We start from the raw sequence: 17987 nt of genomic DNA, 5'->3' as shown, positions 1-17987 counted from the left end.
AGCTTCTTAAAAGCCTATGCTACGTCTCTAATGCTTCATATTTTGACCAATTTTCTTTCAGTCTCAACTTGGGAGACTTTTCAAAACTGTTTCGTATATGGAGAATGTATCTGTGCAGGAGCCTTTCACATGTCAAAATGGAGTAATCACATATTAAATCCCCACTGCAATTATTTTTCATTCTTATCTATTAAATAACTTTGTTACACTGTACATGTTTAAAAATTGTAAAAATTTCAAGTGACTTTTTATTAGCTGATTACAGATACCCTTCTTTAAGCTCAAACCTGTTTGAACAAACTGATAAGAACATTCATATGAACAGTACTTGAAAGTCACAAACTGCTACCTTAGATATAATAGCATCAGGACTGGAACAGCAGTACTCTCAAGAATCCTTAACAAGGTGGCTGTTTTCAGTGCAGAAGAATGTGCAATGAATTCCTTATTTGCTTTTAAACATTGATACTAAGTTGTGGTAATGCAGTACTCTTAAAAACAACATTAGGGTAGTGACTAGAGAAGTGGTCATAAGATGTATATGGTCAAGCTTGGTGTTTTGTTTTGGGTTTTTTGTGTTTTGTTTTTGGTTTTTTTTTTTTTTGGTTTGGTTTGGTTTTATTTTTTAGAATGCCTTTATGTAGCAAAAAGTTCCTCTGCTAGCCTAATGTAAAGTTTTTACTTATGCTAAAACATCAGTTAAGAGCCTACCTGATGTTTTGGAGAATTTGCTGTGCTGGGATTGATATTCCGCAATGCCTAAGAGTAAAAATAAGATGGATAAAAATTACTTTAGCTGCACGGTTTGCCTATGCAGGCTGTCTTATAAACACCATCTTGTAGTACCAGGCTCCCAAGACAGGCCAGATGAGACAGGATAAGGGAGTTAAGAAACTATGAAAAACCACAACACAACGAAACAAAACTCAGATTTACCAAGGATGCATATTTGACAGATAAGCTTAATGACCAGGGAGAAGGGAACTGGCTGTCACCTGGTCCAAAGTTAGTCAGGTTCTCAATGACAACTGAGGCAAGAAGACAATTAGAAGGCCTACCTAGAAGCATGCTAGCACAGGGTAAAATGATGGTAGATTAATAGCAAAGCAAGAACAGCAGAAGCCCAGGTGCTTAAGCAGAGAGAAAGTCCTGATGCAATGAATTCTTACCTAAAGTACTATAAAAAAGTAATGGCTACAAAGATAACCCATCTTACACCAAGAGATGCTGAAGATTCCTACAAAACAGGTCTTGACTACAAGGGATAACAAAGGAGTGTCAGATTCCAGGACAGAATACTGCAGGTGATGAAGAAAGAGAAAAGCTGTCTTTGAAGACATTAAGGCATTATCCTCTCCTGATACAAGGCCCATCACCCAAAGTGAAAAGGGAACAAGGTAAGATTTTAGAAGGCTTTCCTCAAAGAAATGATTAGTGCTTTCTCTGGTAGTGTCAAAAACCCAAGTAAAAACCTTAAGTATCTAGCACAGATGGTAGTAACTCTTAGACCATTCAAGACGGAAACAAAACCAAAGCAGAAGTCAAAAGAAAGTCAAGCCCAAATTCCAAGTCCAGAGATTCCAATGTCCAGTCCCTAGACTTTTAGAATTTGCTACAGTATATTCATAGAGCAGAAAAATACCGAGCGGAAGAGCTTGCAGTCTAATTACAAAGTCTGAAATTCTTCAGCATAAGATAACCACAGGTTCAAAACGCAGCACACGTGATTCAGTTGTTCCTTGCTCCACTCCATAGTTTAACAAGTAAGACATTAGCAATACGGTGTCTCTTCAGTGAATCTTACATAATTTTTTAAATACTTGGAGATCCTGCAGATTGTGACAGTTCTAAAAGTAAAAGACTTCCCCCCTTTTAAAAGGGAGAGCTAAAGCAGCTGTGAGAACCAACTTCTTGTCTTTTTGCATGACTCAAAACTCAACATGAAATATATTCTCAAGTGCAACATCAAATCATGATCAATGATGCATGACATCATCCTAATAGTAAAGAAGCCTGTTCTTGGAGGTTTTTTGGGGAAGGAAACCAAAATCCTGCATTCTGATAAGTCAGATGCTTCCACTAATAAGCTATCAGTAACAGAATTCAGACCTTTTTAGATCTCAAAGATTTCTGTACAGTCTTTAAGACTCACTGAAACAACAACTTAGCCAAAACAGAGCAAAACAAAACATACAAAAGAAATAGTGGAAGTAGGTGTCTAACCTGTGGCCTCACCTGCCGAAGCAGTTCTTGATGCTTCAGTCTCAGCCTTTCTTTCTCCATCTGTAGCTGCTGAAGTCTCATCTGCTGTTGCTGATTGGAGCTACTACCACCCATCACACCACCCTGGGGACTCTGAGGAGCCAGAGGTGGTGGCTGCTTCACTGGAGCACTTTGGCTGATTCGCTGATTCATGGCTACGGAACCAAAACAATAAAAATTTAAAAAGGAAATTCAGACAAATACATGCAAGGGAAATATTATCCTTAGAAGACACATATTAAAAACTTCATAAAATTACAAGACATGATAGTAAAAAAACATACAGATGCACTTGATGTTCAGAGTGTGAAATCTACATTCATGGTGTTAGTCCTGTGAAATCAATGCAATGATTGATTCCTGTTTAATAGCATATACATGTTCTAAAAGCTTCTGAAAACAGCTTAATGTGTTGCTGAAAAATTCAAAAGTGGGAGTAAAATATTTCAAGTTTAAAAATTTAAGATACAAATAATACAAAATAATTTTTCTTATTCATGTGAAATCTTGGAATCATTAAACTTGAAACCACACAGAATGACAAAACATAATCTCTCTTATATCAAACCACATTTCATTAAAGGTTACTATTATTCTCCATGGTCATGCAGCAATCATTCATGTCCTTGTCACATCAAGTTTTGAGTGTTCTGGATTCCATTTCAGGCATCTCAGAATGCAAAATTAGGGCTGGTACAGTCATGGCAGATAATCCAGAAAAAAAACAGTGCCATCAACATAGGAAACATTTTAGTGCTTTGTTTTATTTTACCCCACAGAAGTATGTGATGCATATTTTCTGGGATATGGAGGAAAAGTGTCAACTTGTATGCCTTAATGCACAATGAGAACTCATCTTCACCTTCCCCATAAAAGCAAGACCTAAGACAATTTTATTTTATAAAATCACGCACGATGGATATGCATTTACTTTGTCAAACTTGACTTTTCCCTGACATTAGATCAGCATGGTTAAAGTCAACAGAGGCACTGTAGAGAGGGCTGGGAAAGGCTGAATGTATTGCAAGGGCACTATCTGTAGGGGCTTTCAGTTTTTAAATCAGCTCTCTACCTTCTTTCCTGCAACAGACTGAATCTGTTAACATTCAAAATATGCTGGAGAATGCATTTGCCAAAGCAATGTTGGGAGAGTGGTAGGGCTATTTTTTTTTCCCCTGGGAATGAGGATTATAGTTTGTGGGAACTAAGAGCAAAAAGGGAGTGAGCTTCTTTTAGGATGGGACGCTGATGTGGTACAAAGACAACCATCCATTGTATCAATTTGAATTAATGTTTTCATCATACATAGAGGATGCCTGGAACACTAACACTACTATTATAAGAAAGGAGAATTATCTCATAAAGAATCTGTATCATCCTTTCTTTGAAAAGCTCTTCAGTCCCCGCTGTCTTTTGTATGTTGATCATAAAGTACAGTAGTGCTTTCCTTCTTCTCCAAGAAAGCCTAAATACATGTATCTCATAACAGCAGTAAAAATGGCTATTGCCTCACAGCCTTGCTCCCTTTTCCCCTTGCCCTTTTCCCTCATCTTTCTGTTGAGGTAACATATATAAAATAAAATAAAAAATAATAATAATTTAAAAATAATAATTTTAAAAAGTCATCTGCTCACTGGAGTAAGACAAGAAAACAAAAAAGTCAAACCCATTTGCAGACTCAACTTTCTAGTCTACCCTTTCAAATATTCTGCAGGTCCAGCATGGAGTCCATTATCTAATGGTCAGGGGAGTCACATTTTCATGAGTCATGTCTAAATAAAATTAAGTGTCAAACAAACAGCTTGAAGTAATTTGAAATAATTTGTTAAGTAGTTACTCATGAGAGAGCTCCATACATATAATCACAAATAAGATAAACTTCCTGCAAAGGGAAGTGAACAGGTGAAGTAGGAATAGAAATTGAATCCCAATCCCAAGTAGAAACAACTGAGAGAACAGAAAGGACTGGAGGTTCAACTCCAACCTGCAAGTCCCATCCTGACCCTGAGGGGAAAAGTAGTGGGAAGATGACATCACTGTGGATTAAAGCTTAAAATCAAGCAGTTATCTTACAAGACATCCAGCACCACCTCACCATCAAAACTTATCTTCAGGAAGAAGGTGGCCAGGATGAGCCAATAAACCAGCTTTGCAATGTGAGCTGTGGCCCCCAAGCCAGCAACAGGCAGAAACAGGACAGCTTGTTCCTCTGCTGAACAGACACAGAGGGTTCATACGCCCCAAAATACCAGAAACTGTTAATCACAGGTTTCAACAATACCAACAGCTGTCCTGCATGGATGTGATTACAAGCTCCAGGACCTCCACTGGACAGTCTCTGCTGGAAGACTTGACAGCATTTAGACTACCTAGATTTACCAAATTAGTGGAAGCTAAAGAGAGCAATGTAAAAAAAGAAAAGCAGCCCACCTGGCAGCTCAAGACAAACTGGACATAACACTGCTGAAGATGGGAATATATATCTCTTCCTTTTTTTCTTTTTACCCAGAATCCTATCAAGTCTGGAACTAGGATCATGCCTTTTTGTATCTTACTCTCTTTCACCTTAAAAGCCAACAAGGAAGAGGTTAGTAGGGGACAACAGAAAAGAACAGCCTTCCCCTGCTGTTAGCTAATTCTGCAACTCAAGCAGAAGGCTGTGCTACCCTTCAGAAGCTCCAGGATTCAAACCCTGTTATTAAATAGGATTGAAGGTCAATTACAGTGAAAAGTAACGAGGGACAAAGGTTAGAAAATTACAATCACATGAAAGAAGGAAATTTAAGCTAAAAGCAAACTACCTAGCTTGTAAAAACTAAATACCCAAAGCTGAAGAATGCCCATTTTCTTTAGGTTAAAAAGGCCACCTTTGTGGTCTAGTCTCCAATTATATAATCATGGTTTCCGAGTCCCCGCCTCCTGTGTTCACAGCCAAGTCACGCTCCAGATGACATCAAAGTTTAACAGTTTCTAACCATGGTTAAACACTTAAATGTAATACCACTAACATCACTTCAATGTTTTATGGATATGTTTTTCCTGTATGCCCCATGCAAATAATACTTCCCTTCTCTAGGTTTCTCATCCACTAAAATGCAGCTTTGGAAATAATCTCCCTCCCACGCCTGTATCTTTGTATTTATATACCTGTATCTTTCTGACAGCTGCTTTTATTATCCTTGCTCTGATCACAGTTTGCTTCTCATCCACCAACTTAGCAATTAAAACTATAAGAAACCCCATTAGGTTTGTCTGATATCTTTCATTTTATTCTACCATCCCACGTGCCCAACATGCCTTGTAATGTATATTTTGAAAGCAATGTTTCTAACCATAGGTGTATCTGAAACAGAAGTATCATAAGATATTGAGGCTTCTTTGTGTATTTAATATTAACTAATAAACATTGGAGAAAAAGTTAATTTTGATTTAATAAGTGTTCAGAAACTGAATTTAAAAATCTAATTTCTGAAATCTTATCCAGAAATCTATTAAAAGGCTTTTTCTGATAATTTTTAATATTTCAAGAATAGATGTGCAAAAGACTTTCAACTGACAAGATTTAAAACTGCCCTCAAAGCAGACCATGGAGATCTTTTTTCATGTAAGAAAACTCCTTTTAAGTGATAAATTAAACTAAAAGTTTAGACATTATATCCAAGTGAAGAACTAGCGGATAAATTTTGATTATCAGAATTATTTTCAGTCATCTTGACAGACTATATAAGTATGCTTTCTTCAAGGGAAACAGAGTAATTTAATTTTGTGTAATTTCAAGCACAATGTTCAATGAAAAGAGGAAAAACACTTGTTTTTAAGTGATAGGGGAAAAAAAGTGTTTAGAGGTTTTTTTGTTGTTAAGGTGCGTTTTTGTTTTTTTTTTCAGTTTCACAATTTGTTCTTGGTTGTTTTTTTGAAGTTCTCAATTGTCCATTACTTACAGAGGATGTGACTGCAGAAATCTGCACTCAAAATAACGTTTATCAATGTGAGATCTCAGATTTAATTTTCACACCTCATGGGTTTTGAGATGATCCTGACTCACACAGTTCTTTTTAAGTACTTTGAATTCAAAGGCACAGAACTTCATTTATCTATGAGAGTTGGGGCTTAGCAGTTTTCTGATGCATCCTGTTCCTTACCTTCCATGGCTATGGGGAGCATAAGGAAGGGGCTCTGCACCCACACAGTGGAGGCTGCAAAGACCTCACAGGCAGAGAAGGAACAAACAACTCTTTGTTTCAAGAAGAGGGGGATTTGAGGGAGAAGGAGGAGGGGCAGACAAGAAAAAACACGGGCAACTTGCAACAACAAAAAAGATCTTGTCGTCCTATAATATAGCTTAGCTTCACAATCTGCAAAATACAGTCAATTGTAAGAGCTTCAATCTGCTTTGGAGAACAGAGAATTAGTGGTTTTCAAATGTTACACATTAAATGTTCTACTGTCCAAACTCAACAGCAAAATGCCTGTTCTGTACTGCAGAAGATAATACTTGACACTTATTGAAAAAAGACTGCTGTCTACATCCTTAATTTAAAAAAAATGGGGAGGGAAAAGGAAAAAAAGAGGGGAAAAAATCCCAAACATAAAACAAACAAATGAGAGAGACACAATTACCAGCCATTTGAGCTAGAGACAAAAGGCCACCCGATTGTTAACAACTCAAACATAAAAGGCTAATTCTCTCCCAAGATCCCATGCCATTTTAAATTACACATCCCAGAGCACTAACAGTTTGCAGTAACACAGATTCTTTCTCCTAGGCAGAATTACACGCAAGGATTGCTGTAGAGCATCCTTAATAATTACTGGACACAACTAAACATTTGAGATGTTTTCTTTTGTATTTATCCTTTAAAACTAAAACGAATTTTAATTGAAAATTCTAAGACTAACAAAGTTTTTAAATTTAAGGATTTATTTGACCAAACAACAATAAAACCAGAATCTGAGCATACTATACCTTACTGCTCTTAATAATTACAATCAATGTTTTCATTGAGGTAAAAAGAGTACTTGTCCCCTTCAGCTTCATTTGGGAACTCGACAGTTTTGTGCATAATTTCTGGCTATGGCCAGGTTTTTGAATGGTGCTAGTTTGCAGCACTGCAACAAAGGCAAAAATCTTCTTTGATTAAACTGAAAAGAGCTGTGAAGAAAAAAAAAATTACCAGCAGGATTTGAAAGAATGAGTCTCGGAAGTAATAAAAACTTGCTCCAAGTGGCTTTTTTTAGAGAGACTTGGGTCAACAATTTGTTTAATCAAGATACAAGTCATGTTTCTGGATTGCATTCTTTGTAATGTGCTGCTGTATTACTTTAAGGAAATCCCAGTTGCAGTTTCATAATGCTACTGTTATAGAACATCTTAAAAATTAACATGACTGAATATTGCACTGTTTTCAGTCTCTGATTAATACTGAAGCTTAGAGTGAAGGGGAAACCTGAGTGAGAACGTTTCCCAGGCTCACTCTGCTGTCTTAAGCACACAAACACATCTCAGTGTCACACTTGGGTAAAAAGAAATATTCACACACTCCTGAGCTGAACTCCTAGTTAAAATTAGACATATCCAATGAAAATACAATGAAATTACAGAAGGGTGTCTAAACTATGGATTAATTCCTCTGCATTTATCGCTTACTTGTATGAAAATGAAAATTTTATTTTTCTTTTTGTTCTTCTGTCATTAGATGAACCTGCTCATTACAGTGTAAAGAATTCTTTATTTATTTGATAAAGCTGACATTGTTTTTAAAAGTCTTTCTGCATCCAAGAAACACAGAGGTACAACAGCTGGACTCACTGACCACCAAGATTCCATAGCACCCACACCCTCTAAACACCTTGGAAACTAAACTGGAGTAAAACTATTGCAGTTGTTCATGGATTTAATGTACAGCAGTATTTACGAAGCACTTAAACTCAATGTATGCCAGTTTCAGAAGAACTGAAATAATATGGACAGCCAGAAACCAAATATATATGAAATTCAAAATTAAAGAGCTGTAAGAAACTTCTGCTCAGTGCAGGCGTATAAACCAAAATATTTCCTGTTCTTTAAAAAACCCCGATTCTAATTTTTGAAGTCAAAACAATTTTTAAATATTTGAATTTATTTTTAGATCTTTAAAATACAGATTTGAACCAACAGTTTAAGCATTAGTACTACACATAGGGAACACTGCATAGAACAGATTATGAGAAGAAATCTCCATTAATGTAATCTCGGTTTAACGTGTATGAAACACTGAAGACTGCAGGAATTGTAGGCTCTTGAGAGTTTAGGACTCTAAGTTTAATCAGAGTTTACATAGGGACATTAGCTGCAAACAACTTCACTGCTTAATCACCACACCTAACAGGCCAAAACTACTGTGTAAGTTCTTATAAAATAAATTAAAACCTTTTTTTTAAAATGCAAGTTTCCTTCCAATTTATTTTAGGGGAAAAAACCCTGTGTACATTCATGTGCACACCTGTGTATTTTTTAATGCATCATAAACCCACTAGAAATTATTAAACAGAAATTACAAAATACAGTAAAACCTACTGTAATAATAATAATAAAATCAACAAGTTGTTTTGTGTATACAAAGAACTGAAATCGTGTTTGGACAGGATGGAGTTCAAGGAGCAAAAAAAAGCTGACACTTCTTCAAAATTTCAGATTATATACAATTAGATACAGAGTATATAATTATTGTGTGCGTATATATATTTAGATTACAGATAATGAACAATGTGTTCAAAACAATGCACCTGCAATTCTTGACACAGTATGTTCACTAACAGAGACATGCAAACCATAGAAGGAAATGCTGAAAAAAACAGCCCTATTAAAAGCAGTTTTCTTTACTGTCATAGCTGTTCTAGCAAAAGACTGAAGTATTCATTATTTTTACTGACATAAGACACCACTGCCAACAAATGTCCTTTCTGAGGATTAAATTATTCTGAAAAAACAAACCAAACCTGACAAAAGAGAAGTGGGGTTTCTCCCCACCCCATTTTTTATTTTTATAAAAATATTCTACACAGAGTAGATAACTCTACCCAAAAGTATTGCAGAAGAATGCAGTTAAAGATTTCTTCAGTGAACTCCCTTCAATAAAGAGGCCTAAATACATAGAAAAAACCAAGATTTCACAACTAATACACATTTGGTGTCACTACCATAAAGGCAGCACCCCCCTTACTAAGGGATGCTTAGTACTGAAACTGCCTGTGCAGATTCAGAAGTGCTCACTGTGATACAAGTCACTGGTTCAATGAACAACTGATGTACATTCCCTGACACATACACCAAACTACAGAAATCTTTTCCCCATCCAAGGATGGGGAAATTGTTCTTCTGGAAAATCAGAGATAGGGAAGCGAACAATCTAAACCCAACAGACCTTTCAGATGAGTCAAATCCACTTTGAGAGATCTAATAAGCATATGCCACTGAATTTGTAGATCAAAACCAACATGGCTCATGTTCTGCTTTTGTGTAAAAATGAAAGGTAGATCTGGAACTTAATCTGAAATGCCACTGTGACCAAACATAAGGTTTGGGCTTTTTCTTGACCACACAAAGGCCAAGAAAAAAGTTTTCCAGTCTAAGGTTCTACTTCTCTTGTCCACAAATCTGCCTCTGGCAAGGCTCCTACAAACTCATTTGAAGAAACACATTAAGCGAAGTGAAGGACAGGTAAAGGACAGGAAATCAACACTGTGGAATACTCCCTTTTAACTGCTGATTATAGTAGATGCTCCAGAGCTTAAGCTTTTAAATTAATTTCCAGTTTGTGGGGGTTTTTTTGGTTGGAAGGTGTTGTTTTATTTTGGGTTTTTTGAGAAAAATGACAAACATGTCTTGCTATTACATCTAGACATGCATTTTACTTCAGTGTTTCTAACAAAGGCAGATTTTATTATGTCAACAAAGGTAAAATGTTCTTACATAAGAAAAGAATCAGAAAACGATTTGGGTCAGATCATCTAGTTCAAAACCCCCTGCATGGGCAGAAACCTCCCACTAAACCAGGTTAAAATTCTCATGTGCATTGTCTGCATTTCTAACTGTTATTATCACTTATATTCCTTTTCCTGATTGTACAGTTCAAGCAGCTAATGTACACAGAACTCCTATGTCACTTTCCACAAGGACTTTAAATGTTGTTTAAGTCTGCAGTTGATAGGACTTGTTTTTGAAATGCAGCTTAAATTACTTTGCATTTTGTTTATATTTAATATGTTAAATTTGAAGATGGGGTAGTGGCAAAATACTGGAAATTGGCAACTGATTTCTGTGTCTCTGTTCTGTTAATGTATTAAGTCTTGTGTTCAAACTTTAGTATTCAATTAAAGTAGTTGCAGGAACTGGAGTAAAACAACATTTAAAGTCCCATTAATGGTATCCGATACAAAACCTGTTTTGGGGAATTTGTAGCAATGAAGCTGAAGAATTCCAAACTTCAACTAGCTCTGGTTCTAGGAAATTTAACTTTATAGAAAAGCAGATGCTGTTCTACTTCAACTCCAGCCACTCAGAAAGCACAGCTGACCCACTTCCTACCCAGACATTCCTTGATTATCAAGAAAACATTAACTGAGCTGGAAGGCTTAGGAAAAACAGCAAGATCTGTGAATAATGATGAATGAACAATAGCAGAAACCAGTAGAGGTCAAAACAGTCCAAAACATAAGCTCAACCTGACACTACAACTGTTTTAAAGAAATAACCTTAAAATAAAATAAAAAACCCCAAGGTGATTTGAAGCCCCTTACTAGGGGGCTGCAAGGCACTGAGAAGGTAAGACAGCATGTTTCCACCAGATGCTCCACTAGACAAAGAATCCTGCTGACACAGGCCTAAGGACCCCCTCCCTCCTATCCCCATTCCTTTGATCCCATGTCATCTTTTATGCGTCTTTTATGATTTGGCATGAGAAGACCCCCCTTTCATACTTAGTTCTTTCCTAGATTTTAAAGTTAGTGGATTCTCCTAATGCAAATCTGTTCTAAAGTCAAATACACAGACTTGAAGGATCAACATCTCAGCCACAAGACTCCACTGCCATTTAAGTGGCATAGCTGACAACCTCAAGCCCACTTCAAAGATGTTAGATCTGAGTCTACTTTTCTTCAACTTGGAGCACTCAGGTTTTAGACCCTGCATACTCCACCACCACATCTTCTGACAGACTCTTATCTGCTGAATTAGTCTTAAAAGCCTGCTCTAAGAAAGAATCCTCATTAACTGCAACCTTTTATTTTCTGTTTAAAAGCATGTAATACCCATATTCCCCTTACCAATTAAGTCAGTAGGTGTGTCTGCCTAAACCAATTTCTTCAAACCCATCCTCCCTCCTCTCTTTTCTAGCCCAATTAATGCAAAATTTCCAGCACTACTTATAGAGAAAAAAACCAAACCAACAAACAAAAAACAAACAAAAAAGGTGTATCCCCACACCTACTAAAGAAAAAGACGAATACAAAGCTTCCATGTGATGAGAAACCTACAGAGACGTAAGGGCTGTCTGACTGGAAGCTGGAAACTCAGAAGCAATGAGGACAGGGACTCTTCAAACTTTCTGTTTATGAATACTGGACCAGAAGAGTATGTTTGCACATACCATTCAACAGCTTTATTGTTTTCAATGGTTCTTCAGACTGGTGAAAGTAGCAGCGTCAAGGAAAAAATAATCTCTCCTTCATTTTCAATCAATATTAGTGTTACTGTAATAATAAAAAACTTCAACATTACAAAGCTGACTTTGCTTCTGAAATTGTTAGTAGTCAATAAATAATTAAAACTAAGCCCTTATGTTAATACACACTGACAGAAGACTATGGTGATCCTCAGTGAGGAAAAAAAAACAAACAACAAAAACAACTCAGGACTTCCAACCTATATTAAGCACAGAAAGGTAAATTCCTGAGTCATTCACATGCTATTTAGGGTCACAGCATATATTTGTTGAGGATCTCCACATAATAAATAAATGCAAGGCTCAGTAAGTTAGCTCTGTCAAATAGATTTATTTTCCTCTGTACTGGAGTGACCTAAGGAGGTTACAAGTGAGAAAGCAAGAAAAATAAGATTTTGTATTTTCCTGGCTCAAATGATAAAAACATAAACCACAAAACAATGCATACAACTTAAGATTTCAAGGAAAACTCCTTCAAGCTCAACAGCAGCTAGCAGCTTGTCTCTATTTGCTGTCACTCTAGATCAGAAGAGTCTGCATGTTGGTTTTTTTTTTTTTTCTTTCTTTCTTTTTTTCCCTTTCCTGCCCCTTTCAGTTACACTTGAGCTCTTTGACTGAAAAGGTCTGGAACAGATTAAAAGTCCAACCACAAAATAAAGAGCCTTGGCATGTATTCAAGTCTGTCTGGGATACACATACGCAGTGGGCCCAAAAAGGGAAGCTATGCAGCAAGAAACCTTTATGCAGTCTTTTGGACATTTCTAACTTCTTACAGTTTAATCGCAGAGCCTGAGCATTTGATGGAGTGTCAGTATGCACAAGACAAGTAGCTTTTGCCCTTACAGTTTGGCCATACTATTTACAGGAGTACAAAATAGTTCCGAGAAACAAGGTTCACCTCACTCACAACCTCTGTCAAAGCCTTTTCCGCACTCCTTTTAATTTCAGCTCGTAATTGGAAACTATAAAGTAATACAGAGAAAAGAAAAACACATAACCTGCAAGATTACTTACGTAAATGTAATTGACCTGCCTCTTTTAGCTGCAAAAGGCAATACTAATTTTCAAAATGACAGCTTCCTTTTCAGCCTTATTCACATATTAGGTAATTGTGAAGTTGCAAATTACCCACACACTCCTCTTGCAACAGCGAGCAGGTCTGCAGCTCTGCCTGGTGTTAAAGGCAGCGTGGACACTTGCCAAAGCTGACAGCCTTCAATATATGCCCCACCTTTGGGCTCAAGCCGCACAGTGGTTCAACCTGTCTATAAACTGGTGAGCAGTTTATAAACAAAGTGTGACAATCTGGTGCTCTCCATAAGAGCAAACGGATGTTTAAAGTAAACACTCGAGCCTACAAAACAAGAACGCTGAAATTTCCGACCGCCATTTCAGAAAAAACAAAGCAGAAGAGTGACTGTTGAGTTTTGCAGCTCTGTGTTTATATGGCAACCATGGAGTTAATGTCTCTCCCAAAAGGGGCCCACAGTTGTTGTTAGGTCAACCCCTGTAAAGCTTCAAAGGCTTTGTATCCCCTCAGCCTGACCTACTCAGTGATCCGCACACTGTTTTCATTTAGTTGCACCAAGTCCAAAACTAAAGCCTGAAAACCACAATGATCTCTTTTTTATTATTTTTTTTTTCTTTTTTTCCCCCCCTACTGGTTTTCCATGGCTCTGGAAAAATAACTAAGACCAAAAGTAGTTGAAAATAGTAAGTTATTGGGAAAACAGATGAAGGGCAAATTAATACATCTAATTAAGCTTACATACACAGGTCATGGCTTTATACAATAATTAATGTTGTAATACCACCTTGAATACATCAGAACAACCACCTCGACAATCTAAGAAACTAGTTCAAAATCTCTTTATATGACATTGTTATTCATAATAAAGTGCCAATATTTTATTTAAATGTTTGCAGATCTGCTTTCCATATAGATCAAACACATTACAAAAAATGATGTAACCTTTCTAAATTGCTGAATTTTTACATCTAGACCATGTGATTTCTAATTCACTATTTCTACTTGCAATATTACATACAGTCTTTACCGCACAAAACAATTTTTGAAGTAGAAACAACAGAAATAATAATTTCTCTCCCTGTTGTTAAAACAAAGTTCTGTCGTTACCATCACTGTGACAAGCTGGAATTATAAGCTGGTATATGCTTCATGTGTACTTAAACAGCATAATTTGATGATGCCCTCTTTAAGATAGCACAAAGGAAAGAAAATATTTGTTTGGGAATGAAAAGATTCTTCTGTAGTAAAGATTTGCAATTTTAATGGGAAGAGTGAGCTTGGTTGCAACTGTTTCTATGTAAATAATTTCTAAATGCCACCAATTTTGTGAACTGCACAGACAGTATGGCAAAATCCCAACCCCTAGCATTAGAAACTTTGGTGACATACACTCCTACAGGATATATGCTAACCCTTTTTATTTTGTTTTTTTAAATAATGATTCAAATAAGGTCTCTATAACTCAAATTAAAAGTTATTTCTAATTTACTTTAAAAAAGTTTTCAAAATATGCTTGCAAAATTAAAGCTGAGTGAACTGAAGCGAATCAAAAATTCTGAAGTGAGAGGAACTTTTACCAAAGCGTGGGTCAAGCCTTGGGTCTAGCCAAGATGTGGTCTTGTTCTTATGGTTTATGTAGTAAATTTCTCCATCCTGGGTCATAGCTTGTTCCCATCCATCGGGGAGTGGGCCTGCAATATAGAAGGAAGGAGTTGATGGCGGGCTCTTGTTAGCTCCAGCTGAAATTGATCTAAAAAAAATTCCAACATTTTACATATATAACAGCATATGAAACAGAGAAGTTTCAAGCTCATGTCTAACATTACTGGGATAAGGGCAAAGAAGTGGCAGATGGGAAATCAAAGAAGAGAAAGCACTTCTAATAATTTTGATTTAGGATCTGGATTTCAATTTTATAACTTATTTGCATCCTTCCTTATGGATGGAAGGATGTGGTTTTGACACTTCCTTTTGCTATAGTACAAAACCAGCAATAAGTCAAGCCTGCCAGAATGAAACCAGCATGAGCACCAGGAAAAAGAGTAAGCATAGAGATGCTCTGCCTTAGGTGGGAAAGTTCATCTAGTGATTAAGGCCCAGCAGCAACGAGGTAACACTGATGAGATCTTGAAATATTCCTCTATCTTTCACAAACGAATTAAAAAAAAGTGACAAAACTACTTTTCTTTTTACCTCACACAATAACCTTCTGTGAAAGCATTAAAGGCTTAACCAAGCAAAAATTAAGAACAGGAGGAAAACAAGCAATGAAAAGACAAAGGTAAGAAAACACCAGGAGCAGACAGAGATGCAGTGCTACTCCTCTACAGGCAGGAATTCACAGTAAGGGAAACCTATATTTAGGAAATGGTAAAAGGGAGGTAGGTGATAGTGTTCTGGAGTCCAAAGATAACGTCTTAACACAGAGTCTTGAGGCATGTTTCTCTTTTTTCCGAAATAGCAGCTTTCAACAAAAACACCTTTCATAACTACACAGTTCATAAACCACTCAGTCCCATTGCTATATCATACGTTCATCTGTAGGTTGCTTAGACTGAAAATTTCTTTACAAAGGAACATTTTTGAATTCTTATCACATAGATATGGACTTTTAAAATATTTAAATTATATACAGGAGGGGTTTGTTTGTATTTCTCTAAAGTACAATTCTAAGATACAGCAAAAGATCCACTACAAATGTTATGAATATAAAAGAAATTTGAACAAGTCCTGCTACAGGAAGCCATCATATTTCAGTCTCTTCCTCAGTGTAATATACACTAGAAAATACACACAGCAGTGTAGCACACTATAGCAAAAGGCATCTGGCTGCTCAGCTTGGACTAACAGACTATTTTGTACAATGTAAGGTACACTAAGTATGCAAAACATCACAATTTCACATGAGATTCAGATACACACAAGAAAATATATGTGTATGTGTCTGATAAATGCTTGAAGTATCTACTATATACATGTTCGAAGTATCTACTATATACATTAGTTCTCTGCCTGTAATTTTGTCCTCAAGTCATGCTCCTGATGAAGAATTCACTGCCTAAAGCTAGTTTGGGGGGGGAGGTGGGGGTCTGGTCTGGGGGGGGAGGTAGAAGGTGGGGAGGAAGGAGAAAGATACATTTGTTTGCTCAAAAGATGTTCTTGGAGAAATGTTATAAGTATTACAATATCCCAAGATATAACCAGGACAAATTTTTCTCACTATGGTCTGTGAAGAGCCCCAGAGAACTACATTTCTAATTTAAACTCTTTCATTTTGGCTAAGGAAACTACACCTTTTTTTAGCAACTTCACTGTTCCACCACTAAAGCTATATAGATTTTCAAGTGAAGAAAAAGTGATATAAATCATAGAATCATAGAATTAGCTGGGTTGGAAGGGACCTCAGAGATCATCTAGTCCAACCCTTGACCCACTGGAGCAGTTGCTAGACCATGGCACTGAGTGCCACATCCAGTCTTTTTTTAAATGTCTCCAGGGACGGAGAATCTACCACCTCACCGGGCAGTCCATTCCATAGCCTAATCACCCTCTCCGTGAAGAAATTCTTTCTAATATCTAATCTAAACCTCCCCTGGCGCAACTTAAGACTGTGTCCTCTTGTCTTGTTGGAGGTCATCTGTGAAAAGAGTCCAGCTCCCACCTCGCTACATCCTCCTTTCAGGTAGTTGTAGACAGCAATGAGGTCTCCCCTGAGCCTCCTCTTCTTCAGGCTGAACAGCCCCAGCTCTCTCAGCCTCTCCCCATAGGGCCTGTGCTCGAGTCCCTTCACCAGCCTGGTTGCCCTCCTTTGGACTTGTTCCAGGGCCTCTACATCCTTCTTAAACTGAGGGGCCCAGAACTGGACACAGTACTCGAGGTGTGGCCTCACCAGCGCTGAGTACAGGGGAAGAATCACCTCCCTGGACCTGCTGGTGACGCTGTTTCTGATACAGGCCAGGATGCCATTGGCCTTCTTGGCCACCTGGGCACACTGCTGGCTCATGTTCAGTTTCTTGTTAATGCAGACTCCCAGGTCCCTTTCTGCCTGGCTGCTCTCCAGCCACTCTGTCCCCAGCCTGTAGCGCTGCATGGGGTTGTTGTGGCCAAAGTGCAGGACCCGGCACTTGGCCTTGTTGAACCTCATCCCGTTGGAATCAGCCCAACTCTCCAGTCTGTCCAGGTCCCTCTGCAGAGCCCTCCTGCCTTCGAGTTGGTCAACACTTCCCCCCAGCTTGGTGTCATCTGCGAACTTGCTGATGATGGACTCAATCCCTTCGTCCAAGTCATCGATAAAGATATTAAAAAGAACTGGGCCCAACACTGATCCCTGGGGGACACCACTGGTGACCGGCCGCCAACTGGATGCAGCCCCGTTCACCACCACCCTCTGGGCCCGGCCCTCCAGCCAGTTCCTAACCCAGCACAGGGTGCTCCTGTCCAAGCTGTGGGCTGACAGCTTTTTCAGGAGAATGCTGTGGGGGACGGTGTCAAAGGCTTTGCTGAAGTCCAGGTAGACCACATCCACCGCCTTCCCCTCATCCATCAGACGGGTCACCTGATCATAAAAGGAGATCAGGTTGGTCAGGCAGGACCTGCCCTTCCTAAACCCGTGCTGGCTGGGTCTGATCCCTGGCCCATCCTGCAGGTGCTGTGTGATTGCACTGAGGATGATCTGCTCCATAACCCTGCCAGGCACTGAGGTCAGGCTGACGGGCCTGTAGTTTCCCGGGTCCTCCTTCCGGCCCTTTTTGTGGATTGGCGTGACATTCGCCAACTTCCAATCATCTGGGATGTCCCCAGTGAGCCAGGACTGTTGGTAGATGATAGAGAGAGGCTTGGCAAGCTCTTCTGCCAGCTCCCTCATCACTCTTGGGTGGATCCCATCCGGTCCCATAGACTTGTGGGGGTCCAAGCAGCTCAAGAGGTCACTGACTGTGTCCTTCAATATTACAGGGGGGCTGTTTAGATTTTTATCATCCTCTATAGGCTCCAGA

At 38.2% G+C, this 17987-nt stretch overlaps 1 protein-coding gene across 8 annotated transcripts in view; it reads right to left on the bottom strand.

Moving 5' to 3' along the window:
- YAP1 (Yes1 associated transcriptional regulator) overlaps nucleotides 1-17987 on the bottom strand; it is a 93863-nt gene that overhangs the window by 21769 nt on the left and 54107 nt on the right. Inside the window, exons 4-6 of one of the 8 annotated variants that reach the window (XM_071734384.1) lie at nucleotides 14571-14684; nucleotides 2224-2417; nucleotides 712-759 (exon numbers count right to left, since the gene is read on the bottom strand). In XM_071734384.1, the coding sequence (XP_071590485.1) occupies nucleotides 712-759; nucleotides 2224-2417; nucleotides 14571-14684 (356 nt within the window). The remainder of the gene's footprint in view (nucleotides 1-711; nucleotides 760-2223; nucleotides 2418-14570; nucleotides 14685-17987) is intronic. The other 7 variants (XM_071734388.1, XM_071734400.1, XM_071734403.1 and 4 more) reach the window with 7 other exon arrangements.

Source organism: Heliangelus exortis, chromosome 1 (genome assembly GCF_036169615.1).
Source record: "Heliangelus exortis chromosome 1, bHelExo1.hap1, whole genome shotgun sequence".
Classification (NCBI taxonomy): Eukaryota; Metazoa; Chordata; class Aves; order Apodiformes; family Trochilidae; genus Heliangelus; species Heliangelus exortis.
This window is presented reverse-complemented; position numbering and strand designations above follow the sequence as displayed.